At 35.7% G+C, this 25,468-nt stretch overlaps 2 protein-coding genes and 1 non-coding gene across 3 annotated transcripts; 2 read left to right on the top strand and 1 right to left on the bottom strand.

Moving 5' to 3' along the window:
- Positions 1 to 21,284: 21,284 nt before the first annotated feature.
- Positions 21,285 to 21,387, top strand: LOC113284759. The gene has a single exon (XR_003328374.1). It is a non-coding gene; the product is annotated as a U6 spliceosomal RNA (small nuclear RNA).
- Positions 21,388 to 21,779: 392 nt separating this feature from the next.
- LOC113277833 lies at positions 21,780 to 22,284 on the top strand. The gene has a single exon (XM_026526815.1). It carries the CDS (start codon positions 21,859 to 21,861, stop codon positions 22,204 to 22,206), a length of 348 nt encoding a protein of 115 aa, XP_026382600.1. The 5' UTR covers positions 21,780 to 21,858; the 3' UTR covers positions 22,207 to 22,284.
- A 920-nt stretch (positions 22,285 to 23,204) lies between these two features.
- LOC113279633 lies at positions 23,205 to 24,104 on the bottom strand. Its single transcript, XM_026528309.1, has 2 exons — positions 24,023 to 24,104; positions 23,205 to 23,815 (listed from the first exon to the last, which is right to left on the bottom strand). The coding sequence occupies exons 1-2, from the start codon at positions 24,102 to 24,104 to the stop codon at positions 23,205 to 23,207; spliced, it is 693 nt and encodes a 230-aa protein (XP_026384094.1).
- Positions 24,105 to 25,468: the final 1,364 nt, after the last annotated feature.

Here is a 25,468-nt window from a genome sequence, read left to right as displayed (position 1 = left end):
ATTTGCTTATATGTTTTGTTTTCCTTTAATACTTGTATCCCATGCATGATCGCCACGCACGGGGAAGTAGGAGGAGGCCATGATAAACCCGAAGGTTTTGAGCCAACGAATCCACGTCAGGGTATCATCATCGTAATCTCTTTAGACGTTAACGATTGATTGTGGGCACTCGGACCCCCGCGTAGTTCTTGTGTCCACAATTACCGTTGAGAAAGCCTCATGGTCAATTGATGAAAATGATTAATCACATTCATGTGGTCACTGTTTTGGAAAAATCTCCACTTGCCCAACTTGGACAAATTGAAGTCCAAGAAATCTGACTAATGAAATGCTAACCCTAAACCCTTAAGAAGTATTAAAGAAATACAAGTTGTGATCCGAGCTTCGAACCTTTGACGTACTAGAAATGACTGACTTGTGAGATTTGGCTCTAGTTTAGGCATAACCAAGTGATGTAATTAAAAGCATACAAGTTAGTGTGGAACACATGATTTTCAGACAATCAAACTCATAGGTCAAAAGAATTTGATCACATAGTCCTTCGAATAAGCTATAAAATCAGTTGGTTTGTATCAGAAGTTATTACCATCATACAATATGGCACATTCTTTGATAGAATAATAATGCATTTTCTGTTACAAGAAAAAGCAAGCGGTAAAATAAAGAATTACTACTAATAACAAATATATTAAGCTCTAAAAAACCAAGGTGATACTCTTTGAGTTACACAAACACCACCTATATTAGTGAGGTTAAATGGGATTTTTAACAAACTGCCACACTTGCAAATCCCGATTCAAGAAAATGCCACCGTTTTTTTCAGAGTTTATTAAATGCCACAACCGTTAGATATTCCGTCAGGGCCCACTAACTCGGTCTATAATCATTGAAAAAGTCAATACAACGTGTCAACATTACCTAACTACCCTTGAATTCGTGTTGGTCCAAACTCGACAATGACTCACACTATTAGGTCGATTTGAATCAGTTACAAGAAGCAACATTACCTAAGTACACTTGAATTCTCTTTCTCTTTCCTTTCTTCTCTTCCTTCTCCTTCTTCTTTTTCTCCGGCGTTCCAAAGATGAAATCTTTGTTGAGAAAACCTTGCAGAAAATTAGTGAAACCAATCAACCGAGTGTGGTGCTGATGAGTTCATAGTTGGGTTTGGTTAGAATCCACGATTGAGTTGAAGCGAAGTGTTTCTGTGAAGGTTAGAGTTTGATGTTGAGTTTATTTGGAATTGATAAGCTAAACGGGATGTTAACAGATGAAGATCAAAGGGTTATTGCTAAATTGAAGTTGTAGTATTGTCTTGAAGAAGAATTGAGATGTTAATGAAATTGTGAAGAAATTAGGGTTCCTGATTTCAGCTGAAAAAACCAACAATCAAAGCCTTTTCTTCTAAAGTTTGATATCCTAATCGAAACCCATATACCAGAAATCTAGATCTGTGTAGTAACTTGAATTATTTTGAAACCCTAGAAAACCGATTTTGTACCTGAAATCGAAGAAAATCATCAATCTGATATGTTATTGTGATTTTATTTCCCACCAGTTGGTTTATTCTGACATACTTTATCATCAGGTATAAGCCCTAATTTTGTCTCGAATTTTGTCAATTTAATTCAATTCTATGAATTAGTAGGTTTACTTTGTTTTGTTTTGTTTTGTTTTGTTTTGTTTTGTTTTGTTTTGTTTAAGTTGTTTTAAGATTTAAGTTGTAGAAATTGTTGGAATTGCAGAGGGGTATGTTGAGGGTGGGATGTTTGGGGATCTCTCCTTCATGTGCCCTGAATTTTTCCAGGTAATTTTTATTTACAGTTCAGTTTATTTTTTCTCTAGCTTATTGGTTGTTAATACTGTAACATATTTTTTATTAATCGACTTGTTATTGAGGGAAAAAATGCAGTCTTAGTTATGCTCTTGCTGATGTCACTCCTGAAGCAAAAAATGCTTCTGAATTGGTTGGAATAATGGGAGTTTCTTTGTCAGTTTTCACATTGCCTGGATAGGTCATATCAGATGTGTTTCTTAAGTCATTTTAGTGTAATCATCAGATATTAGGCTTGCTTAAAGTACTCTTGTATCTGTGTACTTCATATGCTCTGTCTTAATCAGATTATGGCTCGCTATGATGGCTACATCTTCATATTGTTATTCTGTTAATTATTTGCTTGAGTTCTCAAATTCGCTAGTTACTAGGGCCACATTGGTGAGAGTTGATCAAATTGTTTTTGTCCCTTGTAATAATACTTTGTTACTTTTGATTACAGGCTCAGAAGATCGGTCTTGAGCACATGGATGTTCAAGGTCTTAAGAAGGTTAACAAGAACAAGAAGTTGGTCAAGAAGATTGCAAAGAAGTTCCACACTTCTAATTTTTATACTAAGAACTATGTACTTATCAATTTGTTGCTGCTCCTTTGTCTTGCCTTTTTGTTATTATGCTCTTGTTTACTAGCAATTTTTCAACATAGTCATTGCTAATTGTGTTCTTTTAATGCTATGAAATGCAGGTAAGTTCCCAACTCTTGTGACCCATCGCGATTCATTGGAGGCCAAGGTGAATGAAACCAAGGCTATTGATAAACCGTATGTTACATTTCTTTGCTCGAGCTGTGTTGTGGACGGAATTCCGTCAAGAGAATTCAGGGAAGGAAGGTTTTGCCGCTGCCTGGAATAAGAAGAACTGATGGGTCATTGAAAGCAACAACAAACTGTGCTGGTCATAATAAGAGAACCTGTGCTGGTGGTGATGTTGGTAAAAACCCAACTGGATTCATGCCAAGCACCGAGTATGATGCTGCAAACTGCACCTTCACTAGTAGAGATCATCCTGAAAGTAGCAGTGCAAGGGTTAAAGCAAAGGTGAACAAATCCAGAGGTACATCTTCATTTGTTGGTGAGTCAACAGGACCTAAAAACTTTGGAAGAGCACCAGCAGAACCTAGCACCCATGGATCTACACAAAATGTTCTGAATTTCAGTCAGAACTTTACTGGTATTGGATCTGTTAATCAACATATTCCTGTCACAAAGGGAAAGAAAAGCAAGGCTAAGAAGAAGTAGAAGTGTGTGTGTGCTTCTTGTTGTGTTAGATCTTTTTTTTTATGTACCAGAATTCAGTTTTATTTTGATGGATAATCTTACTTTATGAATGGAAATGATATGATATTAGTTAAGAACTAATTACATGTTAATAGTCTTTTAAAGTTCCTTACATATGGTAAAATATGGATCGTCGATTTTTTCTCTTAGATTGATCCCACGTGTATTCCGACAGTTAGCAAATCTTGCACGTTTTTCTCACGTGCATCGAGTCGCGAGTTAACTCACTACTCTATAGCCGGTTAACTCAATCCCAGTGAACTGATTAACTCAATCCTTGTTAACTGATTCAGGGGCTTCTATGTAATTTTGTACGGATTATTTAATGCCACGTATGCACTAACAGAGACTAACAGCCGTTAACCGTTATCTCAAAAAAACGGGATGAAAAAAGTCAAGAGTATGGCATTTAATAAACTCTGAAAAAACGGTGGCATTTTCAGAAACTGCATATTGGAAGTGTGGCACTTTATTAAAATCCCCATGAAAATCATATCCAGGAAAAATGAAACAAAAACCTCATTTCCATTTAAAATTATTAAATTTAATTTTCATTATTTTATGTATTTCCAAACCTGCCCATTATTGTATATATGCGTATAAATCTTTCTTCTCCTCTCGTGATTTCATTTCTTTTTACCGTCGCACCACCAGAAAACCACTACCACTTCCAGATCTGATACCAACACTTCATCCTCTTCTTCCTCCTTCATATCAACCAACACCTCCTTCTTTTATTCGTCACTGTCATTTCACATCTCCACCAACAACACATCTGCTGCAACCAAACCGGTTACGATGTTCAGATCTGACATCAACACCATCTCCTCCACCTTCACCACCAGCAACATCACCTTCTCCCCCTACTTTTGTACCACCAGCACAACCACAACCATCTCCACCAATACCGCCTTCTTGTCTTCTTCCTCCAACCCACCGGCATCACCTCCTCCTTTTTCTCCGCCACCACAACTAATAATATGAATCAATTGATAGTAATATAATGGAATTTGAATGTTAGTCGAAATGATTCAGGTATTTGATTATTTTTACGAACTCAATTAGCGAAACCAAGGTAGTAATGGTGGTGAATTGATCTTATAGTGGAAATGAACCATCGACGGAGATTCAATTTTATTTGGGAAAAATGATGAATTTTAATGGTAATTTTGAAGTTGGTAAGGAATTAAAAATCTTATTATTTCACTGATTTTTTAAAATTAAATTTGATACTGGATCTTGTTTTATTGTGAATTTTGTTGTAATTGGGAATTGAAAATCAATATTTTTGGTTTCATCTAATTTTGTTTTAACTTTGTTTTCATCTAAGTACTGATACCACATTATGATGGTGAATGATTGAGTGACCGATGTAGGTGGTCAATATTGAATGAGCAGTTTTGGTGATTCATCAGTAAGTGGTGATGGTGGTGAGTGGGTACGTTGTTTCATTCCTTTTTTTCTTAGAGTATTTAAGTGCATTTTTAGCATTATACTGTACTTGATAAATTGGCCAAGTTTGTGCCTCAGTAGTTAGGAGTTTTCATTATTGGCGGGTCAGAATTGTGACTGGAGTTCGAGGAGAATTGAACAAGCAATGTTTTGTGTCTTTTTTGTGAGCTGTGTTAGCTTGTCGTGTTTATATCAAAAACTTATAACACGATGTTATTTAATAGAATCTACCCTAGCAGTATTTAAATTCCACAAACCACAAATGCACGAGACTGTATAGTTTGAGGCGTTGGACATTCTTGTTTTCATTAAACTATTTTAATTATTATCTGGACTTGTAAAATACTTCTATTAATTTCTCCTACAGGTACACAACAAGTACACATTTTTCAATGGAGATGTTGAAGAGGTATTTGCACGAAACCAATTTTAGTTTCATTTGTTGTTGTTGTTTTTTTTTTTTTGTCATTTTGATGAAACCAATTTTGGTTTCATCCAATTTTTGTTAGTTTTTGGTGTAGTATGGTCACTGTTGATATGGCTTTAGCATTACTGTAGTAAGTCATATTGAAAGGTATCAATGAAATACCATATTATTTCCAGATGTTCATTATGCTGAAACATCATCGTCAATATATATGGTCGATGGCCATATGAGTTTTATTATTGGAGGAGATATTCATGGTTTTTTAAATTTAAAATGTTTTCTGAAATCAATTTGTAATTTTTGTTAGTTTTTGTCGACGAAACCAATTTGTAATTTCTCTTACAGGTATACAATAAGCCAACATTTGTTCAAAAGAGATACTGAAGAGGCATTTTTAATTTATCTTGCAGGTATACAATAAGTCCTACCGAGAATCGTATTCAAGACCAATTCATCCAGTTCCCACAGTTGAAAGGCCTGCAACAGTTTCACCCAATCCTGTTGTTCTTGGACCTAAAGTTTTTCCACAATCAGATCGCCCAAGTAAGAAGAAAAGGGTTCCTAATACAGGTTCAATTCCTAACAAGAATATGAGAACTTGTGGTGGCTGCAATTTATTGACTACTCATAACCGAAGGACAAGCCCTACGAAGCAGATGTGAAGTCTTATAGTCTAATCTCATTTTCACTACAATTCATCAACTTTCATTTTTTACAGTTTAGACATGTTAATTTCTTGTTGGTGTTTCATTTAGATTAAGTTTTCCTTTTTTGGTTTCACCTGCAATATGTTGGAACCCTTTTTTGGTTTCATCATTTCTACTGTTATTTTGGAATAAAAATAGGTTGGGACCCTTTTTTGGTTTCATCATTTCATTGCTTTTCTAACTGTGCAATATTGAGTTTTCCAAGTATGTCAGAATTTTCTTGGCTTTTTCATTTGCCGTGTTATGAATCATTGCCATGACTTGTTACCGTTGTGTCGAATGCCGATCGCCAAAAAGTGATCCTTGGTGTGTTTCCTATTATTGTCCAATAATTTTTGTTGTAATTAGACTTCTTCCCTGGAACATGAAAATGTTCCATGCCTTGAAATATATTAATATTTTGAGTTTAAACCAAGTCGTGATACGACCCTTTTTCTTTTTGGTTTCACCTGCAATATGTTGGAACCCTTTCTGGTTTCATCATTTTACTGTTACAGTGGAATCAAAATATGCTGGAACCGTTTTTGGTTTCATCAAAAAAAAAAACATAACATTGCGCGATAATATGGTTTGGGTTAAACACAATTGAAACCATTACAAACATTGTTTACAACTAGTTGACAGTACACTAATTGAAACCATTTATAAACCATTTAAACATTTTATAAACTATTATAAGCATTTAAGTTTACAACTAGTTGACAATACACTAAGTTTTATGTCTTCCTTTATGATGCTTTTAGTAGGTTGTCCATCAGGATCTTGTAACGCAACTTTGCTTTGTTTTCCACCTTTTCTGAAATATTCTCTTCATGAGACTTCATTTTTCCTTTCAAGAGGCTCTTTATGTAATAGCAAACATGAAGGCCACAATCTACCCTGAAATTACAAAACAAATTTCTCAATGGTTAGCAATTGCAAAAGAAAATTGTTGGTATGAAATTACAAACATTACTGGTAGAACCAACAAGGCAATCTTTATGTATTTTTCCTGCAAAACAAAACTGATTTTAGTAGCCAAAACAAGAATAAACTAACACTGTCGTGCCAATACTGGTAGAACCAACAAGGTAAGAATTATGAAACCAAAATTGGTTTCATCAAACCTACCAGAATTAACCAACACCACCAAACCACTATTGGTGGAACCAAACTAGACAAGGGAAGAATGATGAAATCAAAGATGGTTTCATCAAAACAACCAGAATTAACCAACAACACCAAAGATTTTAGCAGCCAAAACAAGAATAAACTGGTAAACTAACCATAACTAGTACAACCGTTGTCACGGTGGGAGGGTCGACCGAAAAACTTGACGAAACGACCCCACTACGTGATTGAACAGATTCAGCTTGGTAAATGAAATTTTTTGGTAAAAGAGATGTTCAGACAAATTTTATCATAAGATCCTAACCACTCCCAATTGTTTTGATGCTTTAACTTTTCATAGCCGCAGATTAGTGTCATCAGTTTCAGAAACAACATAAGTGGCGACGCAGGTGAATTTCACACAAAATACCCTAAACAAAGGTGAATTCGCAAGATATATGAACTGCAATAAATTCGTTTATATCTCTTCTTAGGTAGCCACTTATAAATTTTACAAGATATCACGTATTCTATTTTCTAGTACTGGTTTTCGAAGATCATGATCATTAGTCAAGGAAATCCTCCAAAAAATCATGATCACGTATTCTATTTTTTACAAGATATCTTATAATTCCTAAGTTGATTTAAAAAATATAGATTCCGGTGAATTTCTCCAAAAGATACAAGTAGAATACGTAATATCTTGTAGAAGACTTTTCTTTTGATATCTCTTCTAAGGTCAAGTATTTTGTAGAAGACTTTTCTTTTGATATCTCTTCTAATATCTTGTAGAAGACTTTTCTTTTGATATCTCTTCTAAGGTCAAGTATTTTGTAAAAGACTTTTCTTTTGATATCTCTTCTAAGGTCAAGTATTCAAAGGTCCATCACCAAGAAGTTCACCAAGACCATAATACCCATATAAAAATTATGCTCAGTTTTTTTTTATATCTCTATTATAAAAATATTCAAAGGTCCATCACCAAGCCAATAATACCCATATAAAAATTATGTTCAAAAAATTATTGCCGTAAGTCACAGAAAAGTGACCGGCAGTTGGCCGGAAATCTTACCGGAAAGTAGCTCAGGTTACCGCCAGTCAACTATCGCCCGTCAAACAAGTCAAGTGAACGGGTCAACTCAAAAAGTCAGACCGAGGCAGGGTGCTAGTCAGGTGAGTTAAGACCGAGTCGGAACAGTAATGTCAGGACTCAGGAGTCTTAATCAGCTAAGTCAGATCTGAGTCAGTGCTAACTCAGCTGACTTGGTTCTAGGCCAAAGCTCTTTTTTTGCACGACCACAATCTCTATTGCGACATGATTGCCCATCACTGCTTCACAGGCATCCATGTTGGCGCTTCATTCCTCCCTAGACTCAGTTTCAAATCCAATTTCATCTTCACCTGCAGCTGCAATTCTTCAGTCTTCTGTAGCTTATTCTGCACCATCTTGAACCCATCTAAACACCACCATTGTCTCGAACTCAAACACCACCAGCACAACAACTTCTTGCTGCTGCAACACAGCAACATCATTACAAAACCACCTGAAATTCCATCTCTTGTCACAACCATCCCCCGCAACTCCATTCATACCATTCAACACCAAATCAACCTCAGTCACAGTAGCAATGCAGTTTAATTTACAGCTTCATATGTTCCTGCGACTTCAGTTCACCAGACCATCCCATCTCAGACACTCAACAACACACCCCCGCACTCAGTTCAATTTACAGCTTCATATGACCCTACTGCAGCTGCAATCAGTCCATTATCACTGCCTGATCTTCCATCCCTGCATCATCTGTAACCTAAGCATTCATCTAAGCTGCATAAACTACCAGGATCAATTTCATCTCAAAACCTTGAAAATTCCCGCAGCAGAAAACCCATTCTTTCAATTGAGTTCAAACACCACAGACTGCTCCGACTCAGTATCAATTTCGAACCCTAGCTTCTAAAGAAACCTGTTGACCTGATTGAATTGAGTAATTCTGAAACCCTGATTTTGAGTGAACCGATTTGAGTTTGTCTCGACTCAATTCTTTATAGATTAAAGTATCTCAATTGAAACCCTAATGAAGAAGATTAAAACCCAACTAATTTATCATCAATTGAACCACCATATTCATCGATAGAACCTCAAATTAGGTCACTGAAATTTCCCAATTTCAATCTTAAGAGGGGAATTAACTTGAAAGAGTAAATAGATCTGGTTGCGGCGATGGTGATGGTGGTAGTGGTGCGGGGAGGTGGAGGTGACGTTTCTCTGTTGGAGTTTGGGGACGAAGGAGAAAAAACAATGAAGTAGAAGGAAGAGGAAGGAAAAAGAAAATGAGGTGGCCGGGATTCGATCCCATCCCACGACCTTTGTGTCAGTATGACAAAAATTCTATCTATTAGATGGGCATTATTGGTTTTTCAGCCCTAACCATTCCCAATCTTTGTGTTTCAATTTGATGACTTAGGAGCATTTATAAAAAAATGGTCATATAAAGGTCCCCTCGCTTCGCTCGGTCGGCTCAATTAACCAATTCGACAAGGGAATAATGATGAAACCATTTTTGGTTTCATCAAAACTACCAGAATTAATCAGAGAACCAACAAAGTTTTGGTGGAATCAAATTTGACAAAGTGAAAATAATGCAACCAAAAAAGGTTTCATCAGAACGACTATAATTAACCAACACACCAACAGTTCTGGTGGAACCAAATTTGTTAAAGGGAAAATAATGCAACCAACATAAGAACCATCAATAAGTGAATCATAGATGAACATGATGCAAACCAATTTTGGTTTCATCAAAGAAACCACTGTAAAAAATCGATTATGAAACTAAACCTAACATAAGAAAAAAACAGTTCACCGGATTAAACCTAAACCTAACAAATGAAACCTAAGCCAAACAGAAAACCCAAAAAATTGAAAGATTAAACCTAAGATTCATAAACTACAGAAACCTAAGATTCATAATCGATTTAGGAGAAACAACATCAAAATGAAATCACTAAAGAACATCTGAAGAACAAGAAATTAGGTGAAACCACTAAATAATATCAAGATTGGGTTATGATTTACCTTTCAGAGATTGTTTGACCACCACTTTCTTAAGATTTTTCTTCTTCTTTTCATCTTTCTTTTTCTCTTGCTTCTTCGCCGTTTGCTTCTTCGTCATTTATGTCAAAATCAAAATGAAACCTAAACCTAATTTCCTTTCGAGAAAGGTTAGATTTGTTTATTATGAGTTCAAAGAACTTTTTTGTGGAGTAAGAAGAAGAATGAATCTAAAATAGTTTCAGATCTAAGGTTGAAGATTTGATGGTTTCTGAGGGAAGAGAAAAGTCGGTTTACTCGAATAGGGAAGAAAACAGACGGTATAAGAAAATAGACGGAAGGGTGATTTAGACAGTTTAGGTAAAATGTGGTTTATGTGTTGATTTTGTTTTGTTGGGTCTATTTTAGATGGATGGTGACCCCTATGGGGCTGTAACGCGCGCGTTAAATAACAAATGCAAAAATCACATAGCCAGTATGAAGCGGCACTGTTGATGTGAATTGATCAACGGACAAACAATTTTATTTAGTTAAAATAGGAGGTAATAATCAATAATAAATAAAATTGAATTGATCAACGGACAAACAATTTTATGTAGTTAAAATAGGAGGTAAATAATCAATAATAAATAAAATTGATATTTATACCACAATGCCGTTCGGAAACCATAGATCCAGCCTCGTACTCATTCCTTATTGGTAGTTATAACATTGATAATCTTGTTCCTATCTTAGAAGCTCTTGCTTCATCTTAGTTAACGACTTATCCCACCACCACTGATGCTGAAATCTCGTTCCTCGTACATAACTACAAAAATTGAATCAAGAGATGAAACTAAATTATTAATATTAGACGTGCACATTGGATAGACTTGCCCTTGCTCGTATTACTTGATTTTTCTTACTATCTAAATCTATACATATATTGACATTATCATATCATATCTTTTGACCAATAGATTACCTGTACAAAAAATTTGGAACTCGATCTATTGGAAGAAAAAAAAGAGAGAAAATTATTATTATATTATGTATTTTAACTTGTCTCCTGATTTTTGCATTCCCACTTAATATTTTCATGCTATCACCTTTTCCCTCAGAAATTCTGAGTTGAGAAAGGAGAAAAACAGGAATTGTTAGAAGAAATAGTAGAGTGCCTGAGCCTGTATTCAAACAGAAATAATGGCCTCCGGTGGAAACAAAAATCAACAGGGAGGTGAAGGTTGAAGAGGGAGAGGGATCTACACCAAAGATTAATAATATGATAAAAATATCCGTGAGAGTGAAAAAGGAAGGTGATAAGAAGGTGATCAAAAGGGAAGCTAAAAAACCGGATGAGTGTAAGTTTACCGAAAATGGCCTGAAAGATATGATGCAGAGATATGTTTGATTTGTTTTGGATCATCAAGAACAAAATAAACACACCTCTGGATCATATTTCTCAGACCATTTACTTATAGATTCTAAAACTGATTCTCTGATAAGCTTACACTCGTTAGTTTATTTAGCTTCCATTTCTATCACCTCCTTATCATTTTATTTTTTTCACTCTCTTGGATCTTTTTTTCTTCTAATTAATTTGTAATATATCCTTATACCTCGTCAACGTTCATCCTCCCCGTTGATTTTCGTTTCCCCAAACATATTCAAAGCTTCTCCCCATCCCTATATTTTTTGTGTGAATACATGCACAAATATTGCACTACTTTTTCTAATCATTTTTCGTTATTTTCCTTACATAACTGGATTTTCTGAAATCCTAAAAAAAAAAAGAAAAAAAAAGACTATATTGAGAATAAAAATCTTGAGCTGGAATTAAAAAAACTTAAGAAAAAAGAAATGAAATACTTTTGGAGTGATAATTAGGAGAAAATAAAGAAACAAAGAGGAGTTTTCATTGATAAGAATAATAGGGTTACATGGAACAATCCTTTACATATATGTGGAAGGGAATACCAATAGGCTTCCGTTTTGGACCGTATATCCATGGGCATGGGCCCTTTAACACTCCCCCTTGTGCGGTTCAATAATGGAACTCCAGATGTACTGCCACATATAGTGCTTTAAATGTAGTTATTCAAATGTCGTCCTCTCCTTGATGACTTGTGCAGAAATCAATTGCCTTACTAAAACTTTGACAAGGAAAAAACCCAGTGGGATAAAACCTTGGTACAACTCTTCACATGTAGCACTTCACATGTTGTCTCGTACTTTACATGTAGTTCATCACATGCAATACGACCTTCAAAGATCGACGAGTCTAAGGTAATTGCCTCGTTAAAACTTTGCCAGGCAAACCCAGAGGGACAAAACCCGAACTAAAGAAAAAGAGTACAATATTAAGTAAACTTAGAACATAATTGGAATCGAATATGTTGTCTCATTAAAACCTTGACAAGGAAAACCCAGCGGGATAAAACCTCGACGGAGGGAAAAGAGTACAATGCACCATTAGATGCTCCCCCTGATGTCAGACAATTTTCATTAGTATAATGCAGTCAAAAGGAGTTTATCACACTTTACCTTGGTGACTTGAAAGCTTATAGGACCATGTTGTTGATTCTGGAAGTTACGTTGCTTAACAGACTATCGCGTTTCATTTCTTTGATTCAGATATTTTCAGTAATATCAACGGCGATCTTTATGTCTTCAACGTTCAACATACTTGATGTTTTTAGTGTTGTCTCGCTAAAAACTTGTCGAGTAACAAAACCCTTTGGGAAAAACTATTCTCCATCGAAGGGAAAAAGAGTACAACACAGCTTCAATTTCGAAGTAAAATATGTCGACATCATATCCTTGGATCCTCCCCTGATTACGGCATCTTCCCCCTAATTACTTTCAGAGTTGTTCCAGACAGTTCCTTTAGTCATGTACTTTTAGAAACTGAATATCGGTAATGACCTAAAAAATAGTCTACCATATCTCCCCATGATTACTTTTGTTGGAGAAGAGATTAATGTTCCTTCATAATCAACAGCTTTTGGATTGCACTTTCATTAGCATTCCGTTTAATGTCTTTGTAGGGATAAAATAAATTTATGTCAATGGTTACTTTTAAATACATGATTACATTCATTATACTATTCCAATGACGTTGAGTTAGCGCGGAGCTATATCTATCTAACAAGTTCCCTGAGGATGTAAAATTTAATCGAGTACATTATTATACTAAGTACAACAATGCGTCTATTGTACTTAGATATGGGAATTTCATCTCCCTATACATCTTCGGCATATTCCTTTGGACGAAATGATTACTAAATTACATTTGAACCTCGACTAATAATGGGGGTGCTATCAGGATGCATGTTTTTGTTAAATTGCCTGACAACTTTAGACATATGCAAACTGGTGGAATAATATACCACAAGCTCAGTATTCGATCGAGCTTTCCCTAGATATTTCATCTCAAATCGGATTTTAAATAGCTTTTAAGGTCTCTTCTTACATCAAGAGTACACATCATATCTGTACCATCAACATAAATAGCTACAATTCCAAATCAGGAACTTTCTTATGAATACGCAAGTAAAAATAACTTACTTGTCTATCCCCTCCAAATAAAATAGCCACTTAGACGGGTATACCACATCCGCCTGATTACTTGAATCTATAAGTGAGCGTTCGATCTAACTGTAAACGCACTCAGTGGTTTAAAGTCATTTGATTTTGGAAAAAAAAGTCTATCAAGTACTTTTGTAAATATCTTCTATCTCTTAATTCTTTCAGATATACGTAACAACCACATACATATGTTGCATTTCAAGTCCTTTTGAAATTACCAAGCTAACTAAGCAGCGGAACTCTATAACATTCATTACAAGAGAACAATTCCATGGCTTTGTGAGAAACCTCGCGCCACAAGGCGAGTCTTTATACTTTAAGACTACTTTATTCTCATTATGCTTTATGATAAATTAATTATGTATGTCCAATAGGCTTTACACTTGGTTGGTTAGCACTACCACACCAAATCTCCGCATATTTGCCAAAGAACTAAGTTATACCTGGATTGTGTAGGCTAAATATGCTATTTATTTGAAATTAATCAAAATAAAGCATGGTTCGATCTCATTGTGCTCTACTTCTGGAGAAACTATTTATGGATTATATCATCAATGTGCACGCATGATCCTTCCATTGACTCATGTGCATTCTCATAATCCGTCAGGATTTCATTGTTCTCTAGAATCATTTAAAACTTCGGAGCGTCCTCCAGTTTGATTCATGGACATATTCAGAGACAATATTACGAGATGATTTCTGATGATATAAATAAGTTGTGCCTTCCTCACCTACTTCCTTTCTAGGTGTGGATTGATCGAACCAAGTGGTCTCTCCAACTTCCTTTATGGAGCCACGACCTCAACCACACTTCCACTAAGTGTAGTTGCAACACCTTAGTCTATGATGTATATCCCTTATTGAGGATTTGTAACCTTGCAGGGAGGTTTGCAGCTGGTATGTGTGATCTTGTCACTTTAGCGATATCAGTGTACATTCTGAAAATCGATTATTCTTTGTCACTTCACATTTACATCTGTGGAGTACAAGAATCAATATGAGACACAGTGGGAACACACCACGACAATTCCTGTCGTTCCTTTGGAAAATACATTTTCTTATCTCCCCCTAACGATGGGAAGACTGTCTCATTAAAATGACAACCCGCAAATCTAACGGTAAGAGATCTCCTGCCAAAGGTTTAAAAATGCGGATAATTGTTGGGAATTCATATCCAACAGAATTACTTAATCGTTTTGATGACCAACTATAGTACGATGTGGAGTCGTAGTGGCACATATATAGCACAACCAAAAATGCGTAAGAATACAAATGTCAGGCTTATAACCAGTTACCAACTGGTATGAAAAAATGGTTGACTAATTATGGGTTCTAAAACGAACAAGTAAAAGTAAATATGCGTATAAGATTGCATATCCCCCAAGCATTTATAAGAAGGTTGTTACGCATAACCTTTGATGGTAGCCTCTGCGAGACCATGGGGTGTAGGATGCTCTACAACGATCCTATTAAACATGCAATATCCATCAAGTCCTTTTGATGTAAAATATCTAGCATTAACAAGGTTGGTGAGACCTTAAATTGTATAATATGTGCTCGAATTGTTTCAAAAATGCATAATTTCTTGTGAACAATAATTAATTCAACACTTCGAATTATCCACCAGAGCCATAAATCACTTGAATGGACCGTATTTGTATGGATATATGTTCACTAACAACACTTTATTTCTTTGAAGAATGAGTTATTTACCATTTGCATCTAAGTAAAACAGGATGGTCTCAATCATGTTTTACTAAAGAAAGACTTTGTAAGATGAGTAGCGTGCTTTCTTACTCTAAAGCATAATGGGGAGAGGCAGTGCAAATCTAGAACTTTAGAAATCACCGATTGTGACAGATGTCGTAACTTCACATTCTACTAGTTCATTGTTTTGTACACTCAAATGAATTGATGCCCGTGTTAGTACTTTCAAAACAGAACATCGTGTCATAACCAATGTGCCTTATGGTTATGTCAAAGCCTTTATGAATCAATCCAAATCGATTCATTATTGGGGTTAAAATGGATTCAGTAATTCAAGTTCCAGTGATTTACATTTCACTAGATTGACACATTAATTTTCTAAGAATATGCTTCCTTCCACATTTATTAGAAATAATTTATAGATGCAATCAACTCCATTCTCATTGTAAGTTTCCAAAAGGGTAGGTAGTAGTTCATGCATGAACACTCTTTTCACTTAACAAGATGTGATTATCATTTAGTACATACAAAACTTAGACAATAGTCTTGAGAAATTTAATAAGTGGTGTGGTCTTATTATGTAACAAAAGCCGGATTCAACTCAATTACTTTAGAATAAATATATGTTACATTTCATCCAGATATATATCAAGTGCTTTAGAGAATTTATGTCTCGTGAGAATGATGTACTTTCCATTCCATAAGCGCAGACATTTGATCTAGTTCAACTGAATAAGATAGTCAATTGGCCTGGCAAAGCTCTTGTTTCCATTAAAGTTGATGTGAAAATTGGTTGCTGCTATGATACACACATTACATTGTATATAGCAACACCTATAACCAGGTGCATTTCCAACTCTTTCATTTATGATGGGAGCTAGAATTACATCTTATCTTCATCCCATATTCAGCTTATACCTGTACTTTGGAGTCATTACTACTGGGAAAAAAATACATTTTTGTCGCATGCATATATGTCCCTTTTCACATGCTTTATATGAGTCATTACGTCTAGCTTAATTTGAGAAATTTCTTTATCTCAATAGGCCAAGAAAATCTCACTAGACATGTCAACCAATTACTTTAGGTTGACTAGATTACTAAAGATAGTTCTCTTGTTGTCATATTTCAACATATACTGGTTGAAATAATATACTTATTGTCATATGGGGTTCTCTTAATGATCGAGATCAACAATCATAATTTAAATTGACTGTCTATTGTTAGGAAAACCGTGAGTTTCCTATCTTTGGGACTTTTCCCCATTGAGTGGGTTTCCTAATATGGGCCATATAGAATTTAGGAAAGCGTTTAGTTTCCTAGTTGGAGACTAATACTTGGTGTCCAAGTTTGTGTTCTATATATATATATGACTAGAATTGTACGTTTGTGTAATCCAACCTAAAAGAGTGGTAAATCCTTGTGCTTTGGTTTTTGATCTTTTTGGTAGGGAGGATCGTGTACTACCGTGAAGGTCAATATCGGTGTGAGAGAAAAACTTGTAGAGAGAGGATTTTGGTGTTCTAGTATTTAGGGTTTAGGGCTTTGCCCTAAACCAAGTTTCTAGTGTTTCCATGTTTCTCCTCTGTTAGTAGCAGCTATGAAGACGGTGTAGAAGAGAAGACATGAGGCTGGTTTGAAGAATGGTTAGAGAGTTGGTTTCTATGGTTTCTTCAATGGTGTTCTCGGGTATATCTTTTTAACTCTTGGGTTGCAAAAAGAGCATGTAATGATCTTTGATTTAATGGAAGTTTTTCTGGTGGTGTTGGCCGTGGATGTAGCCTGTAAAGGTGAACCACGTATATCTTGTGCTGTGGTTGTGTGTGCTTCTTTATGTTCTGTCTTTCTTATTATTTCTCCCATATTTGGTCCAAATCACCAATTGCCCTTTGTGATCCTCTGATTCCGCTGCGCTAGGGTGCCAATTTTCCCAACAATTGGTATCAGAGCCAAGGACGAGATGGTGTGATTTAACCTGGAATTGAACAATGGTTTATTGTTCGGGTGGAGAAATATTTTTTGAAGATAATGTTTCAACCGGTGTTTACACAAAGATGGGTTTGTGAAGTGATTTACAAACTGGAGGTTCAACTTGGTAGAAGTTTATGTTCTTCGTTTGGTTTTCATGATGTAGTATGGGATGCAGAATAAAACTGAATAAGGTGGAATACATATATACTTCTTGAAGAGTGTTAGTAATCATACACTATAAAGAATTGGTTACAAAGTTTGAATAAAGGATGGGGCAGTGAAGTCTCATGTAGAAGCAAGTCCAGCAGCGTTTCGAAGTTATGCACGAGATTTTATAGATTTATGTTCTTAACTCTATGTTAAAGTATTCTTGGTGGCTTGCACGCAATATCAAGAATGTGCCCGATCTCGAAAGCATGTACCACGGTAATATAGGAATTCACACAGTATATATTCTGAGCGAGTATGTTAGGTGTGATGGTGGTAAAACTATGTCAGAGTAGTGATGAATTTGGTAATTTCTCAAAGGTTGAAGCCTGTTAATCACAGTGGAGATATCTGATGGTCTGTTTCAGATACACGGTAATCATGACATGTGCTGGAGTATGATATTGAAGCTAATTTTTCCTTTCTGGATAAGAGTTCAATATGTTGTTAGCTTGCTGGTTAGGTGGAGCTAATGGTGATTCTTCTAGATGGTTCTCTTGGTGATCAATGGTGGAGTCTGTGCAAGGATGCGTTGATAGTGATTGAAGATTTTCATGGTTTTTGTGAAGCATGGCCAGTTTCACAAGTGTTCTTCATGAAGAAGATGTTTTGAATTATTTTTTTTCCAGTATCATGGTGTTTTTGATCGAAGAGATGGTTCTATGAAGATGGAAGTTCGTATTTGAGCTTCGAAAGTAATTCTACGTGAATATAGAGATGGTGAATAACTTTGGTGAAAGATGAAGGTAATTTCCTGTGATCGTCTCATGCTTGAAAGTATGATCCGAGGTGGAGATTGTTAGGAAAACCGTGAGTTTCCTATCTTTGGGCCTTTTCCCTATTGAGTGGGTTTCCTAATATGGGCCATATAGAATTTAAGAAAGAGTTTAGTTTCTTAGTTGAAGACTAATACTTGGTGTCCGAGTTTGTTTTCTCTATATATATGACTAGAATTTTAGGTTTGTGTAATCCAACCTAAAAGAGTGGTAAATCCTTGTGCTTTGGTTTTTAGTCTTTTTGGTAGGGAGGATCGTGTGCTACCGTGAATGTCAATATCGGTGTGAGAGACAAACTTGTAGAGAGAGGATTTTGGTGTTCTAGTGTTTAGGGTTTAGGGCTTTGCCCTAAACTAAGTTTCTAGTGTTTCCATGTTTCTCCTTTGTTAGTAGCAGCTATGAAGACGGTGTAAAAGAGAAGACATGAGGCTGGTTTGAAGAATGGTTAGAGAGTTGGTTTCTATGGTTTCTTCAATGACGTTCTCGGGTATGTCTTGTTACTCTTGGGTATGGTCTTGGGTTGCAGAAAGAGCATGTAATGATCTTTGATATAATGGAAGTTTTTCTGATGGTGTTGGCCGTGGATGTAGCCTGTAAAGGTGAACCACGTATATCTTGTGTTGTGGTTGTGTGTGCTTCTTTATCTTCTGTCTTTCTTATTATTTCTCCCATATTTGGTCCAAATCACCAATTTCCCTTTGTGATCCTGTGATTCCGCTGCGCTAGGGTGCCAATTTTCCCAACAATGTCTATAGGTATGGACTTATCCTTCAAGAAATAATAGAACTAGGCACGTTCTAAAAGAAAAAGACAAATAAATAAAGCCCAAAAAGTATTGTCACATACCTCAAGTTTTGGTTCCTGCTACACACAGATAAAACTGGACAAGAACGGACAGCTCAGAATCGGGACATGGCAAGCTGGAACGGAAAGCTCAGAATCGGGACAGGGCGAGCTGGCTCGGAACCAGATCGGCCAGAACGGAAAGGCTGGAACTCAATCTTCTCCCACGGAATTACGACCAAACGACGGATCAGAACACAATCAATCGGGGAATACCAAGAATGAATATATTATAAAATTCTAATCATAATCACTGTGAATACGAGTATATATTATAAAATTATAATTCTAATCATTTGATTGGCTATGGTATAGCCGTATATGACAAGTTCAAACCAATTTTCAATCACCCACAATAACCATATACAAATTAGGGCTGAACATGGTTTCGGTTTTCCGTTGGAACCGGACCAAACCAGACCAATTAGGAAGAAACCAAACCGAACCATTTACTAATGGATTGGTTACATTGTAGAAAGTGGGAAACCGATAGTGTTGGTTTTGGTTTGGTTTGATCTCTAAAACCGAACCAAAAACCATCGGAAAACCGATTAATTTTTAAACTTAGTTTCTACCGTCGATTTACAAGTATTAGATTCTACCCATTGATTTAGAGGATAAATAGAAACCCTAAATATAATATTTCATTATGATACTCTCCCTCTTTCTCTTTCTCCTTCTCTCAGTCGCCTCCCTTCTCCACCCCCAACTACAGCTGCTGCTACTCGATTTTTTTCTTCCCGTCTTCCTTCTTTTTTATTTGTCAATAACTAAATTAAGATATATTATATATCTTCTTTTGATCTCTAGAATTAGAGTAAGCTTTAACTATTCTTGATATTTTCTTTTTCCTGTAAATTTGTGTAAACCAATACTATCGGCAACTACGATTTTTTTATCTGTAAATTTGTGTATTTTTTTTTTTGGTTTGACATAATTATTAGTTAACCAAAAACCACTGGAAAAAACCGAAACCAACTGGAACCATTTGGAAACCGAACCAATGGTTAATGGATTAGTTTGGTTTAGATTTTTAGAAACCAATAGTATTGGTTTCGGTTTTGGTTTGGCTAGAAACCGAACCAAAACCGACCATGAACAACCCTAATACAAATATACTATAATTTGTAATCATCTGATTGTTTATGGTTTGGTATAAAACAGATTCAAATTAACCATTACCGATTTAATCCCATGGAAAAATAAGTTAAAAAAAAAATAGGTGAAAATAGATCCAACTTATCTGATTTGATTCCAACCTACTGTATTTGATCCAAACAATCCTTAGGGATTTGATAGCAACCCAATAAAAAAAAATCAAAATCAATTATCGTGCGGTTAGAGCTCGTGCATGATTACGTTTTGGAGTGATAATTAGGAGAAAATAAAGAAGCATAGAGGAGTTTTCATTGATAAAAATAATAGGGTCACATGGAACAATCCTTTACATATATGTGGAAGGGAATATCAATAGGCTTCCGTTTTGGACCGTACATCCATGGACACGAACCCTTTAAGAAATACTAATACATAAGAGTTTTATTAGTTTGTGTACCAAAGATCCTGCACGCGTTATTTAATGGCCAATAATTCTAGCACGAGTGATGGTAAGATAAGTCGTCAACTAATGAATAAGTGAGTTACTCTTATGTACGAACACCATGTAACTATGTTTAGACATCACCAACCCATACCCCGATTTCATAATTTAGGTTCTAAGAGTATTCAACACAAAACTTTTAGTCTAAGCTATTTTCTTTTCATGTTTTACGCCTATATATGGAGATTCTTTTTTTTTTTTTGTTGTTGCCCGTTCTTATCATCTCAATCTACCACGATCACATATTCTTATAATTTTACCATACAATAAAACCACACAACTATAGTATATCGGAAGAGAAGTAACAACGACATACCTATTTGATTGAGTAATTTTACAAAAAAAAAGATTTTTTCAGAAGTGAAGAAACCTCGCAGCCCAAGATGATTATTGGCACTAACTTCTAACGCTACTTGTTCGTGTTTCTTCTCGAATGGAGCTACTTGTTCGTGTTTCTTCTCGAATGGAGCTACTTGTTCGTGTTTCTTCTCGAATGGAAGCTAAGCTAAAGCTATTAGTCTGCCTCTTTCTTTGTATTTTTTGTTTTTCCTTCTAGGTTTTTTTCGGTGAACAGCGAAACCCTATTTCTATATATAGGGCAGTATTTCGCATAATCTTATAAAATAAACAAAATATATATACATGGCAATATAGATTTTGCCTTACTCAGTAAACGGCGACCTGTGAGATCGGACTCTATTTTAGTCCCCCATCTGTCTGTTCATTAAGCAAAGGCATGTTGATAGTTGACATACTGTGAGGCGCACCTTATACTCGTCCCTTCGGGGACATCCCACAAAATTGGAACGATATGCGATTAGCATGGCCCCTGCGTAAGGAGAAATGACATTTTTTTTCTGAAAAAAGAAGGTAATATAGTGGATGCCCCCGAGAAGACCTGAACCACAAACGGGAGGGAGAATAAGAAAAAATGTACCCCATGGAGTGTGGGAAAAAAAGACCATGTTCTGTAATATTGATACCCACAGTAATTAAAACACCAAACCTGTGGTTATAAGTACATCGTTTTATTGCTTAAGAGAATATCTCGCTCAAATTTTGACACATTGAACTTTTTTCTATTTTTGTGATAAAGAAACCATTGAAACCTAAAAGCATTTTTGTTTCTTGGGAAAAAGTTCAAAGAAGACCACGGTTTTCTCCTTCAAGTAAAAGTGTGGGTAACACTCAGTTTCTCTATATACAGCGTGCTAGCTTATCTATATATAGCGGATCTAATAGTCTCTGTTGCATCTCAAATTGGGGTTTCTCTATTCAAGCTTTCTTCTTCCTCTAGTTCTTTTAGCTTTGAAAAATATATCTTCAAAGAGTGAGATCAAGGTTTCGTCGATGATCATGGAGACTTTCATGCTACTGAAATGGCTTGTTAACTCAATCGGCACAATGAATTTTGGGTACAATAATTCATCGTCATCCAAGGTTGATAAGGCTCGGGAGATGAGTTTCTACCCAATGCATGATGATGAAGAGAAGAAATTCAACAAGGTCACAGGTGCATCATCAGGTTTTCAAATGCCACTTCACTATCCTCGCTACAACAAGTCAGATTATGAGAAGATGGAGGAATGGAAGGTTGATATGCTTCTCAGAGAATATGGTCTTGAAAGTTTTAAAGGTACCCTTGATGAGAAAAGGGAATTTGCTATGGGGACTTTCTTGTGGCCTGATCAGTTCTAATTATATATGCACCACCAACTTAGATTGTACATTTGAGGAAATAAAAAAAATAAGGAAAATGATATTTAAGACTCAAAATCACTCTAGGCATGATGCCACATTAATTATTAGATCTTCCATTGTCAAAATCACTCTAAGCATGCAAAAAATCTTCAAGGAAAAAAAAAGCAAAGAAAACATATACTTGGACGGACATAAAGCTTAATAATCTAAATAGTAGTAAACTGACCAGCCTACTGAAGAGAAGTCGATAGTAGGACGTACCAAACTAGTTTAGTAGAAAACTTCATAGTTTGTCGAATTTCTTCCTATAAACAGCCATCCTGGAAGTGCGTCATCTACTAAAAGTTAAAAACCGCTGAAAATCATAAAAACATTCAAATTTAAACGAAGTTCCTCCTCCTTGAGGGATGAAGGTTTTGAGAGAAAGGATGTTTTCCACTTTAGCGTGTAGATGATAATCCAGTTGGGAATGGAGAGATTCCTTCCATCTTATGTTTAAAAATATCCCGAATTCTCTTCTTCACCCGAGGAGAGGGAGCCTCTACCACCATGAGATCATCATTATTCATATTGAAACCGTGGTAGACAAGGCATTTACCGTCGAACCAATACAGAACCAACTGATCAGTGAAACTCAATATACGTGTAGGAGGGGTAAATCTATCAATCTTTTCAAGGCAAGAACAACGAAAGGGAGATGGTAGATGACTAAGGTCACTAAGCATAGTGTCCTTAAAAGTGACATTGAAAACCTCCTCCCTGGTCCATACTTGCTCGACCTTGTCCTTGACTACGTACATATGAACATCAAAATGACAACGACGATAGTAGCGGTCGAGATGACGAACATGATGACCTGGTACGACTGACATTCTCTTCTCAGTAATTGCAACCCAAGGATATCCTTTAAACTCCACAAGATGGTGATCAACATAAACTGCGGAATCTGTTAGAATGGTCTTGCTCACTGCCATCGTACTACATTCAGTTGGGAGTCAAATGAACTGCATCTTCTCTCTGCGGATATCAAACGAGAGCAACATTTCCTCCTCATTGACTGTTGTATCCCCTCCTTCTTGTATGTCATTAGTTATCTTCCAATAAAGATCAACACCGCAAAGGGTGCCTGATCTACTACATTCTCTCCGAACTCTTGTCATTATTCTTCGTCTAGGCAGCGGAAATGAAGAAGAAGCTGGTGGTGTGATTTCAGAAATGCTAATGACCTTCCTTTTCCATGTAGTTACTCCAGATGTATAAACCATGCAAACAAACTCCTCCTTTGCTTCTACTGTTATTGTTGTTGGTACTGTATGGATAACTACAACCTTGTATTGCAGTGACAATGAATCAAAACCAAAACCATGACATAAATATTGTCCAATGCCGTTACCTCCACCACGAGTCGTAATAGGGTTCAAATAAAAGAGGGACAGTGTTTCGTTCCGTGCCGGGTTAATCACAGTTATCCGACATCTTTCTACCTTGTCGTTGCTCATTGCCCTAACACAAATCAAACCATTGCAATACCCTACTAGTTCATTTGGGGTTTTGAAATGTGCTGATGTTAGTAAATCATTCGTTTCCCTGGAATACATTAAGTTTACTGAAGATGAAATTATTTGTATTAGAATGAGCACTGTTTTGACGAGATAAGCGAGTGTTCTGATGACATATGTTTTGTGCAGCAATTAGTTTATCATTGAAAATAGAGTTGTACCGGTACTTACTGACGCAGCCGAATCGGGCGAGTGGCCGAACTGTAATCTCGTCAAAATATTTTCGATGACTAGTTCCTGTGGAAGAATTTTACCTGAATCATCATCGATAATTCTCTTCTTCTTATTCTTCTTCCTCTTGTTACCAACACAGACAGATGCCCTTTTCCTCGTCATTTTGTGTTTCAGCCAAGTTGATTCAGAAATGGGAAAAAACGGAGAGATGAAGAAAAACCTTAACCCTAATTCTCAAAGTAGGAATTACCGATTGGTACCATTCTTATGGGCCTGATTAGTGGCAGGTCCACCCATTAAGAGTTCAATAACCGGAGGTCCATAATTAAAAGAAAAAAAAAATGGACCAAAATTTTTATTTCCAGGTCCTATACACGTGCGGAATCAATACGATGTATTTTAAAAATTCCCAAAACACCCTCCGGTATATAAAAGCACAGGAACCTATCTCTTTCATTTCAATTTATTTTCTCAATTTGTGTTTCAGAGAAGAGCTCCGAAGATGAAACCTTTTGAGATTCTCGCTCGATTCGTGAATTCAAACTCATATCTTGTAATTGGTAGGTCGATTTTCTTATTGCTACTCCTCAAGTTAGTGAATTTCATATTTGATTGTGTTTTTAAATCTAAATCATCTTGATCTTTCTGCTACTCATTAATCACTTATATCATCTTGATCTTCCATAGTTGGTGATCTTTTCGATCTTCACATATATATGGTCCTTTTTGATGTTTGATTAAATTTTCAATCTCCATACTTAATTAGTTCATTTTTGTGAAAATAGTTCAGATCTAGATGGAGAATCACGTTTTTTGTTTATTTTGTTACGAGATTTGACTATACTAGTTTCTTTTTGTTAGTTTTAGATTATTTTTTTTCCAGTTTTTTATGTATGAACCATCGGTATGTATATGTCGTACTGACAAAATACCTAATTTTTTTCTTAATATCATGTAAAATTCTTTTGATTATGTTATATACGTAGATTCATTACTAGGTTTTTGAACTCAATATTAAGATGAGATCGAGATTTAGTTATTGAGTTCGGTGATTTAATTGTTAATTTGTATTTCAAGAATTAGGTTTTTAATTAGAAGAAGGAAAGATGGTGGAAAGGGGGGAAGAAGAACAAGAGTATAATAAGAAGATTCAAAGAATCGACGGTTTGTATTTTGTGTTTTTCTTTTATGTTTTTGATCCACTTCCTTATAAACTCACTCATGGTTACTTAGTTTCTTGTGTTTTTTTGTTGTTTGAGATTGTTTGATACGCTAGAACATATATGGTATACTGAAAAGAAATGCTTTGATTTTGTTTTGCATAGATTCATCACTTATTTATATGATCCAGCAGTACATATATGGCGTACTGGGAAAAAAAGTGTTTTGATTTAGTTATATAGATTCATCATTTGTTTTGACATGCAGTTGAATTTTAGGTTGTGAATCAGCACTACATATGTGGAGTACCGAAATAACATGATTTTTTTTGTATTTATGCAATTTTCATGCTTGATTAGATGTAT

Source organism: Papaver somniferum, chromosome 5, assembly GCF_003573695.1.
Source record: "Papaver somniferum cultivar HN1 chromosome 5, ASM357369v1, whole genome shotgun sequence".
Lineage (NCBI taxonomy): Eukaryota > Viridiplantae > Streptophyta > Magnoliopsida > Ranunculales > Papaveraceae > Papaver > Papaver somniferum.
Note: the sequence above shows the minus strand (reverse complement) of the source record. Positions and strands in the feature narration are given on the sequence as shown.